The sequence below is a fragment of the Pelodiscus sinensis genome, chromosome 23 (genome assembly GCF_049634645.1).
Source record: "Pelodiscus sinensis isolate JC-2024 chromosome 23, ASM4963464v1, whole genome shotgun sequence".
Classification (NCBI taxonomy): Eukaryota; Metazoa; Chordata; order Testudines; family Trionychidae; genus Pelodiscus; species Pelodiscus sinensis.
The window spans coordinates 9152815-9165213 of NC_134733.1; the positions used below are offsets into that span (position 1 = coordinate 9152815).

Genomic DNA, 12399 nt, shown 5'->3' on the forward strand with positions numbered 1-12399 from the left:
TTAAACTTTGTTTTCCTTGCTAATAAATTATATTGTTGCACAAATGCTATGTTATGGAAGAATATCTACAGATAAAAACTTCATAGAATGCTTTACAGACTATTAGTCTGAGTAGCTATGTGACAGGTCAGGACCCCCTCAGGACTGTTACCTCATGTGTTGAGACCCTCCTGAGTCTGTTTTCCCTTATAGCCTGGGCACCCTGTAACCCTGTTTTGTAAAGCCCAGCTCTCCAACCTGCTTCAGCAGAGACATGGGGACAGGGCAAGACCTCTAAGGCTGTGGACACACACTGTAAACAACACAGCGTGAGATCTTTTCGCAGTACTGAAATACGTAGCCCTTCTGGGAGCTGAACCCTCAGTCTTATGCTGCATAGAGATCTGTACAGTACAAGCGCATGAAATTAATTTTCTCTTGTGTACACAGCATCCTAACTGCCCCTTCCCCCGGTAATAATTATTTGCACTGGATTTATTAATAAAATTGATTTTAAGTATAAAAGATAGCACCCAGAACAAAGTAGGTTACTAAGCAAAATTAAACAGAACATGCAAGTTAATCTTAATATACTTTAAAAAAAACTAGTTATATGTGATATCTTACCCTAAAAGTTGTTCTAATAATCTTCACAGACTAGACATCTTTCCAGCCTGGCTCCAGTACCTCCCCGCCCCCCCCTCTTCCCCCTCCCCCCGTTTCAGCCTTTTGTGTTTCCAACAGTCACCTTATTGATGACCTAGATTACCTCACATCCCATCCTTCAAATAAGTTTTGCAGAAGAGGGGAATCCTTTCTGTTCAATGCAAACTTTCCCTCTGCTCTTATGGAAAAATACAGCAGCCAAGATGTATCAAGTATCTTGTGACATGGACACATCTCTTAAGACCCATGAATAGCTCCTCCTCCCAGGCTTAGAGGAAAAACAAATCTATTCATAGATCATTGTCCTGTGTATTGGACCATTAAGTTCCTTGAATGAGGGTCATTAGTAATAATTAGCACAACTACATTAGTAACACAGGTTTATACTTCATATTTCTAATTTCAAATATAGGAATGATTCATGCATACAAATGGATAATCATATTCGGTAGAGTACAACCTTTCCAATGATATCTCACATGAAGTATCTCTCAAAGTATATTCCAGTTATGTCATATTCACAAGCATATTTTCACAAAGAATATAGAATGCCCCATCACAAGCTATGTACACTATGAGACTATAAGAATGGACTTCTAGGGTCAGACCAATGGTACATCTAGCCCAATATCCTATTTTCCAATGGTAGCTGATGCCAGTTATTTCAGAGGGGATTAACAGAGCAGGGCAAATAATGTTGTGCAGTCCTACTATCTGGCATTCAGAGGCTAAGGGACATCAAAAATATGGGGTTGTGTCCCTGAGCATCTTGGCTAATAGCCACTGATGCACTTATTCTTCATCAGTTTATCTAAGGATTTCATTTTTGCATCCTGTTGGTTTTGGCCCTCACAACCTCCCCTGGTAGTAAGAAATAATTTGTATAATTACACAAATATGAATGAATTTGAAAACTATATTTTATGTAACTTAAAGCACAGACCTCAGATGTGTATGTGACTATCTTCATGTAATATATCTTACAGTACTTTTGCTTGAAGATACTGTAATGGTGTATAGAATATTTAGTGAGCATATTTCTATGGTTGGTGGTTTCACCATTTTGGGTGAATCTGACTACAAGTCATCTTCACTTCAAATTCCTCTGTCTTCATGACAGTGATAATTTAGGGACTAGTAATAGATCTATTAATAGGTAGTAAGAAGTATAGGCACTGACTTCCTCTTTAGCCAAGGGGTGCTGGACTCCCCCGGCCCCATTCTATAACTCTTGCCCCCAAACTCGCATCTCTTCCCACCCCTGCTCTGCCTTGCCCTCATTCCACCTCTTCCCCTGACCACTTCCTTTCCTCTTCCCTAAAGTGCGCCATGTCCCCACTCCTCTCCCTCCCTCACAGAGGTTCTTGAATGCTGTGAAACAGCTGTTTGATGGAGGGAAGGGAAGAATTGGTCAATGGGGCAGGCAAGAGGTGCTAGTGGCAGTCGAACACCCAGAACCAAATATGGCTCTTTTGTCATTCCCAAAATACATGCAACTTTTAAAATGAAAAATAAAACATTTTAAAACACATAATTACTCATGTCAAGATGGTCTCTTTTTTGTCTTTCACCTTTAACCAGAGGTAAAGTAAGGCAGTGTTGCCCCGGTGGGCTGCATCAAGAGCTAGCTGGAGCACTCGACTTGTTTAAAAGGCCAGCTGAGGGCGTGCTGTAGGGGACACATGGGCACTCCCATCCGGGATAGCGAGAGGGGTTGGTGGTGGAAGATGCCTCTGTCTGGCCACCACAGGTTGGCTCCAGCCTCCATCTGACTGTTGCAGTCTATCCCCAGCCACCATGCTCCAGGAGCAGACCTCACAGCCCAGACACGATGACCCCACAACTGCTGCAACAATACAGCTGTGGTGGGCCAGTTTGAGCTCTGGCTGCGGCAGCCTGGCAAACAAGGCCCCAATGGGGACCCAGACCCCATTTGGCCACAGGGTCCTATGCCTGATCCTGATCATGGGGCAGGCCCTGCGATCCGGCCCCCATCTGGCTGCAGAAAGGGCTGACTGTGGCCCCCCTCCTGCTGTGGCATGTGTAGGAGGGGAGGCCACCACAGTAATCTAGCCCCAGAGCGCCTCCTTCCCCTCACATTTTACTTTACTTCCCAGCATCCTGAGCTGCCTCCCACACTTCCCACACATCCCAACCCCCTGCCCTGAACTCCTCATACATCCCAACCCTGATTCGTGCACCTCCACATCCACAAACTGCATCCCCAACAGCAGCAGAAGTCCCATTACTAAAGCCTGTGAATACAATGATTAATTTGTTGTTGTTCACCATGTCAATTATCAATATTAAGTTGTATATTTTCAGTCATGGAAATGGGCATTCTTATACCCTTTGTTGACCACTTGTTCAGAATTTTGATGTCATTTGGCTCTGATTTGAAACGGTTGCTGAGCCTTGTTTTAAAGTATAAAACAAGCTACCTTGACATATTAGACTAATGGGCAAATTTGAAAGTAGGAAGAGCAGTTTCAGCACAATATGCAGCTGCAGTCTTTCAAACAATGCTTAGAATTTATTAAACAATGAACAATAGAAAAGAGATTTTTCTGTTTAATGGTGTTTTTAAATTGGAAAGCTAATTTGGTGACTGAACAAAGCATTAAAATACAATATGGAAATCTGTAGTCATCCCCAGTATGTCACGATAAGAGGCAGATATTTAACCTTCTGAAGGTAACTCAGTGGTGGGAAATTACCAGACAGGCACTGTAGCTCCCTTAAAAAACCATTCTGTTTGCTGTAACATTCACGCATGTTAAAATTATTTTAGGGAACACTTTGGTTTGATCCTTTTTCAAGTACGGGTTGAACCTCTCTAGTCTGAACAAGAGAATCTGCCGAACCAGGGGAAGTCAGTATTTTCTAGCAACATTACCATTGCTTACTGGGTGCTTAGAAGACATGTAGGGGTAAATTAGAGCTAAAGAACAGCACAGAACACTGAAAGCCAGGATTGGTGGCTGTAAACAAACTCGATGGGACTGCGGGAAACTTAGCCACATCCATAAGTATACATCTGGCTAGCTAAAATAACGGATACTATCAGACCAGAGAGTTCCTGACTAAAGAGGTTCAACCTGTAATTCATAACTATTCATGACTGAGTTTTATTTTGGCAAGAAACTGCTGTAGACAGAACGGGTAAGGGACAGTTCATAATACTGTCCTAAAGAGTTTATTAATTGCTTAAACTGCAACATGTGAGTACTACAAACTAAAACAGATAGGGAAGAATGATGAATCACAGTGGTAGTAACACATTATTTGATAAGACGTGCACATTTTACAGATTTCAAGATAAACAGATTTTAATGATATCAATAATCTCTATTGGCACCCTGCCTAATAAAATAAAACAAACTGTATACACACATGCATACACTTACATATCAAGCTAGCTGATGAACCCTGGCACAGAAATGCACCTAGAATGGCAATTTCCCATAAAAGCAAACGAACAGCTAGTAGAATAAGAATCATTCAAGTAGAATGCCTGGTAAATCATCAAGTGCTCCTAGACATTACACTGGATTGTAGTATCCTCATGTATCTCAGCCTTAGATCTACTACAAGTACAGTCAGGTAAATTATTTACCTTAGCTGCAGGTTTTTTTCTCAGTATAGCATAGTGAAAGTCCATGCAGTAAAAATCTTATATCAAGTAAACTGCCAATTCTATTTGACAATTACATCTTGAATTAATGTGACTTTTTAACTACTTTATATAAAGTGATCTACTTTACCATTCAGGTACTAAAAGGGTCCGGGACAGTCTTTAAGAGTTATAGCTTGCTTTAATACTGATTTAGCAATTGAAAAATACAGGCTAAAAAGAGATTTGTAATCTGCAACACGTGGCCCCTATACTCATATTTACCGATTCTCTCACGTCAGAAAACCATTCTAGCATCTTAACTAGAACAAGGTAAATTGTGAAAGAGTGCACTGCTCAGAACCGGCTCTTTAAGAAAGGTGACTGTTGCTGTGTTTTCCAAAAACAAATCAAAATAAAATTAGCAAAAAGAATACCCAGCTTTTGCAGCAAAGTGGGTATTTCTGTACCAGCTATGTCTGGTGTAGCTCTGTGTCTGTATGCTCAGAGCCTGGCTGAATAAAGATGGTAGATGTTTTCCTTTTTTCAAGGAAAAGGCAGCTAAAAGGCATGTTAGCCATTCTTCCATGGATTTTCTAGAATAGTAATGCCATCTGCTGATGAGCCCAGAATTTGAGGCATGTTGTGCTGAGCCATCTAGATTCCATCAGCAGGAATTGTTTAGTCACAGCAGCCTAGAGTTGCCAATGCTGTTTCCTTACCCACTGTGGACAAGACTTAGTCAGTTCAGTGAAAATTGGTATGTGTGGCTATGCTTTCCATATCTGTTAGATCTTCCATATTGGGATTGCTCTCCCTAACAGTGTCACGTTGCTCTTCCATTTCAACTTCACAGACTGTTTTTTACAGTCCTGCTGAGTGGAAGAGTTTTACTTTCACAGATGTAAGGGTTTGGTGCACTGATAAGCACACTCCAAGAATTTAGTGGAGGAAATCTGAACACTTAATAATTCACTCTTTTTCTATCTGTTGGGATACCTAGAAAATTAACATGTGCAGAAATTTTTGGAAAGATTTTGCTTGGATTTTACCCTCAATGAAGACAACCTTGTAGTTGGTGACAAACCAGCATGATGTGGGCGTAGATGGTGACTCTGTTGGTGCTCCTTGGGCTGGAGTACTGATGGCGGGGGGGGGGGGGGGGAAACTAAGCTCCCTCGCGGTCTTCTCTCATCCTCGCTCCGCCTATCATCCATTGATGGCCCTGCTGACCAGCTCTTTCCAGAGTGCTGTGAACAGCTCATTTGCAGGGCTCAGTAAGCTCCAGGCAGGTGGTAGAGGAATAGAATGTGCTTGAGGGAAGCAGTGGAGTTGGGGTCCAGTCCACCCCCCCCCCCAGCTACAGGGGAAATAGGTGCATATGGGTGTGAGTACCACACAAATAATAAACTTTAGTAAATGGTCCCTGTTTTAATGAACTTTGGAGTGTACTGTCAAATAAAGATATTGGGAAGGAACAAATGTATACTTCAAGTGTTTCTAAACTAAACATCAGAAATAATTCAAGTGATTTGATATGAAGCAAAATGGAAAAGGGTGAAGTCTGGCTTTGGGTTTATCATTCAGGCTTTGCAAAAATACTAATTGAAGTTTCAGGCTAAGCCCCAAGTCTTTTCATTGTATAGCATCTCCCCTAACCAAAGTATATTTGAAGCTGAAGAAAAGATGCCATGTTGCTAATTTAGAAATATTAATGACTGGTGAAGAGCATTGGCTCATTACTTACACATTTACTTACAACCTATTACTGGTTTTACCCCCATTCCATATCTTCCCCCCTTCATCTATTTTGCTTTGTCTTTTATACACTATACTTTTTTTTTTTTTTGAAGCCAGGTTTTTCTCTTGTGTACTTGTGCAGTGCCTAGCCTAATGGTGCCTGTTGTGGTTGAGACATGTAGGTGCTGTTGCAGTGAATATATAACTACCAGATAACATCATCATTTGTGCTATATATGGACAATAATTTTTATAGTTTGGTTTACACTAGATAAATGTCATTTAAAAAAAACCCAGGGATCACTTAGCTGGCCTGTGCTATATATAGGGCCCAGGTCATTCGTTTAGTTCAAATGAATACTAGACATTCCCTGGCTTTAACAAAAGAAAAACATTTAAACAAAGTTGTCCCCCATCTCCTGGGGCACCACAGCTCTAGCCTCCGAAAAAGAGCTATTTTAAAATGCTCCTTGAATAGCGCAGGTGCAGGCATTTTTGCAATTGTCATCTGACCTTATGCACTGTTGTTAGTACTGGGAACTGCGCTGTGCTACATAAAGCAAAAAAATAGGGCCTGAGAGAGCTTGGGTGTGGATAAATTACATTACAATTCATAGATGGAACTGAGAATAGAAGCTAATATAAGTTTAAACCATCTTCTAGAATCTATCTGTACTTTTACTTTCTTTCTATTTGTAGCATGTGCCTAAACTTTTTTCCCAAAAATTTCTATATGATCAGCCAGTACTTACACTCTAGGATCCACTATGCATGTGTATTGAGGTAGGAAAAACAATTATAAATAAGGAAAGAAAGATGTGTCTGGCTCAGAAGTGGTTATTGGTGTGGCTTGGAAAGAATGTATGACAGCTCATGATACACTTATAGAGCTTTGTCTTTGCCTATCACATTTACTGTTAGATTCAGATAGCATATCTTAAACAAAAATGATTTTATCTTGGCTGAAAACAGCTCATTTGTCGGTTAACTGATTTATTACAAGCTGTCTTGATATGTTAAAGATAATTAAATGGAGTTACAAACCACTTGAAAATAATTTGGACAATTGGGAATATCGAACGTTTCAAACCTGAAGCTGGATAGATTTTGCAAAAACACACAATTTCCATGACAGGTTAAGAAAGTACTTTATCCACTGAAACAAAAGAAGTAAATTATTTTAACTTTCATTTTTTTATGTGATTACTTTTTTCAATTCATCAAATGGGGACAATAAAAGTTAATGCAGAGTGATCTAACAGTTAAGTGACTTTAAATAAATAATGTAAAGAATTATTCCTTGAAGACTTGCCAGATTGATAATTAACATAAAATGATTGAACTTTAAATTTCAAAACAATGCATCTTTAATTACCAACGTGGGCAATTAAAAGCCCAATTCTATTCAATTTATTTTAATAGTAGGTATTAGGATTTGTCTACCCATGAAATAAGGGAAGGCATGAATTTAAAATAGATTAACATTTTCTGATGAATGCCATGTGTGAATGCTCTTATTCTGGAACAAAAATGCCTTATTCTGAATTACTTAAATCTGCTTCCAAATTGAATTAAGATAATTTGTAATAAGGCATTCGTATTCTGGAATAAGAGCATCCATGTCTGGAGTTAATCAGAAACAACTGTTCTAGAGTAACTTTCCTTGTAGATAAGACTTCCGCTAACTCTTGAATTTACAGTCTGTACTTTAATCAAAAGGTTATCTCAAACCAAGTGCAGGCAGTCCCCAAGTTACGCGGATCCCACTTATGTCGGATCCGCAGTTACGAACGGGGCCGTTCCTCTCCCTGGTCTCCAGCAGACCAGGGAGAGGAAGCAAAGCGGCGGAACACGTGGGCAGCGGACAGGGCTGTCCGCTGCCCACACGCTCTGAGGCTTGGCTCTGCTTTGCCCCCGTCCCCCCCCGTCCCCCTGGTCTGCAGACCAGGGAGACGGGGGAGGGGGGGCAAAGCAGAGCCAAGCCGCGGAGCGCCCGGCCAGCTGGGCTTTCAGCTGATCGCACGCTCCGCGGCTTGGCTCTGCTTTGCGCCCCCCCCCCCGTCCCTCTGGTCTGCAGACCAGGGGAACGGCAAAGCAGAGCAAAGCCGCGGAGCACGCGGACAGCGCAGACGCGTCTGGGCTGTCGGCTGCCCGTGTGTTCCGCCGCTTTGCTCCCCGTCCCCCTGGTCTGCAGACCAGGGGGACCGGGAGCAAAGCAGAGCAAAGCCACGGAGCCCGAGGGCTGCAGGACAGCCACGGTGCGTCTGGGCTGTCCCGCTGCCCCCGTGCTCTGTGGCTTTGCTCCGGACACCTGTGGTACAGCAGCTGGGGCGCTGCCAGTTGGTCCCGTAGCGCCGCTCTGGGCACTACGGGACCAACCAGGCAGCACCCCAGCTGTTCTGCCCCAGGCGTCCTGATTCAGCCACTGCTGGTCAGATTCAGCAGCGGCTGAATCAGGACGCCTGGGGCAGAGCAGCTTGGGTGCTGCTGGGTTGGTCCAGTAGCGCCGAGGAGCGGCGGCGCTACTGGACCAACCCAGCAGCACCCCAGCTGCTCTGCCCCAGGCGTCCCCGAGTCAGCCGCTGCTGGAACTGACCAGTGGCTGACTACAGGAAGCCCCTGCCCCGGGCTTCCTGGAATCAGCCGCTGATCAGTTTCAGCAGCAGCTGACTTGGGGATGCCTGGGGTTCTTAAGTTGAATCTGTATGTAAGTCAGAACTGGCGTCCAGATTCAGCCGCTGTTGAAACTGATCAGTTTCAGCAGCGGCTGAATCTGGACGCCAGTTCCGACTTACATACAGATTCAACTTAAGAACAAACCTACCTAAGTACGTAACCCGGGGACTGCCTGTATTTCATCTTATCTCTGTCTTATCCATAGGAAACAATGACCATAGGCATGTCAACATAGTGCTTGTCAATTTTCTGATAATCTCCTAGGTAGAAATAGCATCTATTCTCATCAAAGTAAGGCATTAATTAAGCTCATACATGATCAGTGATGATAAAATCGTATTTGATTTTATATTAATTCAGCACTGAAGCATTTCAGCAATGGAATCTGAAACCTGTTTTAGGAAGAAAAGATGAGCACATTAACTGAAATGGTAATATTCAATTCATTACCAAAATAATAATGCTCACAATGATTACATAACCTTTTTGCGACTTTATCAAATTAATTTTGATCTCTTAATTTCAGAGTGAAAAATACTGTTCTCTCTTCCTAGGGCTACAGAGATAGAAATGTAGCCGTGTTAGTCTGGTGTAGCTGAAACAAAAAACAGGACTATGTAGCACTTTAAAGACTGACAAGATGGTTTATTGGGGGATGAGCTTTCGTGGGCCAGACCCACTTCCTCAGATCAAATAGTGGAAGAAAATTGTCACAACCATATATACCAAAGTATATATGGTTGTGACAATTTTCTTCCACTATTTGATCTGAGGAAGTGGGTCTGGCCCACGAAAGCTCATCCCCCAATAAACCATCTTGTCAGTCTTTAAAGTGCTACACAGTCCTGTTTTTTATTAAGGCTACAGAGTCTTTATAAATGGACATTTAACCTGCTGGTAGTTCTCTTGCCTGTTCCACTTCTGGGGGGAGAGGAAATCCACAAAATATTGATAATATAAAAGAACAGTTATTTCATTAGCATGTAAAGAAAATATATATTTGGTGCTGACTGCCAGCATTGACCCAGTTGTGTAATATAGACGTGAACAGGTAAGAGGTTTTGTTTTCCAATGTGACTTGCAGTATTTTTACATCCACAGAGCTGCATGTAGGCACAGTCACGAAGAGAGTTATGTGCAAGTGGAAAATCAGAGGTCCCTTCTAAAAATCAAGCCCAAAATATGCCAACTCCATTAAGCTATTAGTTCTTTGTCCAGTATTCCAAGCACTGTTACCTGAGAGAAACAATATCCTCTGTATTTGAGAGGACTTACAAATTTATAATACTTCCTGATCCTTTTCCTAAGCCAATAGTTTCAAATGACTTGAGAGTAAAGTCCTAGCTTCGCTGTAGTAAATGAGAGTTTTGCCATTGACTTTAGTGGGGCCCGAATTTCATCCCTTGTTTTTTTTAGGATGGTATCAGCGTTTAATATTCAAAAATCAATTGAGTATAACCATCTTCCCACCCTTCAAAAATCAGTCAAATTCTATACAGACTGAGGGAAAGTATCTGCAGATTTCTATTTTCCAAGCTCTAAGGGATGGATAGGGGGTATTATCCTGTTTGACAAACTTCAATAAAATATTTACTTTGTACCATTCTCATAAATCTTTAAAACCAAGAAATGCCTTTCTGTCCTAAATTATTGAACATGTATTCCTGTGCATTTAAGCATCTGTATTTAAAACTCATGCAGTTGTACCTTCACTTGCCATCAGTAACTCATTCTTTTGTTTCTTCTAAGGTATATTACCCAAACTTGGGATGGATGTGTGTTGATGCCACTGATCCAAGGAAGGGAAACTGGCTGCGATATGTGAACTGGGCTCTTTCAGGAAAGGAGCAAAATCTGTTTCCTTTGGAGATCAACAGGACCATTTACTACAAAACCTTAAAGGTAGCTCTGTCCATTCATGAAATATCTGAGATTACTTTTTGATATCCATTTCTTCCTCTACATTCAAAACCCTGTTTTATTTTTGTACTTCCCATCTTAGAAATCATATTCTTGAACAATGAGAAATTGTACTTAAAATGTCAGTTCCAGCAGTCCAAGGTGTCTTTTTTTCCCCCTCTGTGAATAAAATTGCAAACCACTAGTACAAACTGAGATAGGTATGAACACTTGTATTTGGGCTCGTCAATGGTTTGATACAGCACAAGTGTCAATATTGAGCTATAGCAAGTCACTGCTGGTGATAACTATTTTTTTAATTTCCAGGGATGCTCAAGGCACACACATCATTACTCAGCATAACTTGTCTGGTTGAGATGGATTCTGTCAGACAGTAAAAAGAAATCCATGGTACCTATTAGTCTTTTTGTCATTAAACAGTTTGTGAAAATTTTGTATTTTTCTCCTCCATTTTTTCATTTCATAATGCATAAGCTTTAACAACTTTCATATCCCCAACTTTAAAAAAAAAAAAGCAGAGCTCTGATTGCTTACATATACTGTATGTAAGAAGATCCACAAGAAAAATTGTAGTTGCTCATGCATTTTTCCTAGCTTCAAACTTCTTACTCAACCGTGCCAAATACAGAGTGTTATTTGCAAAAGAAATCAACACCTTAATCTGTGATGATGGAAAATACTTGACCATTGGAACAATTTATCAAGGGTCATGGTGGATTCTCCATCACAGATAATTTTTAAATCAACATTGTTTTGTTTTCCCTAAAAGTTATCCTCTAGGTCAGGAATTATTTTTGTGAAATTCTGTTCTCTGTGTTACATGGATATTAGAACAGATGATCACAATGATCTTTTTCTGGTCTTGAAATCTATGAATCTATCCAGATTTTGAAAATTTTGTGTTGAATTCTTGCAATGTTATTGCACAATAACTGTTCATTGAGGGGAGAAAATATTTTGCAAAAAGACAACTGATAGCATGGCCGTTATGCATCGTTGGAGGAGGATTTAATCAAGGTCCACTTAATACACATTTTAAATCCAGATGTATGTCTTGCTTTTGGAACTTCCCAATAAATGGGACTAGCTAATATATAGGGTTTAGCTTACTCTGCTGCCTCCCTTACTGACAAATAATTAAACCTAAGTTTATGCTGATGTTTACAGACACATCTGAAAGCATTTGTTTCAATAGCATTTGCTCTTCCTGTTCCTATAGATCCTCTTGAGAAGTAGGACAAGGGGCAAACTCCAATCTTTCTAATCTCCGTTTATACTTGAAGCTAAGCAGTTTTAGTACTGTTACAACTGTCAACATTGGGTCAGTTTCCTAATATAATTTAGATTTGAGAGTCACTTAGCACAGATTACAATGTACACTAAAAATAATGAGTATTTGAATTAATCTGATGTTTTGTTTGGAATGGACAGAGATTACCAATGTAGCAGTAAAGGTAAATAAAACAGGTGTTAAATGAAGCTTGTCTGATCCACAATATTACAAGATCTAGTATTTTGTAGAATTGTACAATTACCCAAAATGGTTAAATCAGTGATAGTTAGACTGCACAATTGTAAGAGCCAGATTCCCAAAGTTATAGTACTGCAAAGAAAAGCAAGCAAATATAGCTGCAGAAAGCCTTGAGACTTTAGTATCCTATAGAAAAGCATTTCAAACCTTTTGAAGTCTCAGTCATATCACTGCACTAAATTATTTAACATTCAAAAATCATCTTTTCTGTGAGCAATCACATAGAAAATCTATATTTATTTTTTAAAGTAGAAAGTAACACATTAATTAGAAA

At 40.5% G+C, this 12399-nt stretch overlaps 1 protein-coding gene across 2 annotated transcripts in view; it reads left to right on the forward strand.

Annotated features, from left to right (window-relative positions):
• PRDM2 (PR/SET domain 2) overlaps positions 1 to 12399 on the forward strand; it is a 117922-nt gene that overhangs the window by 50940 nt on the left and 54583 nt on the right. For both annotated transcript variants that reach the window (XM_075906443.1, XM_075906442.1), the window contains one exon: positions 10424 to 10576. In XM_075906443.1, the coding sequence (XP_075762558.1) occupies positions 10424 to 10576 (153 nt within the window). The remainder of the gene's footprint in view (positions 1 to 10423; positions 10577 to 12399) is intronic.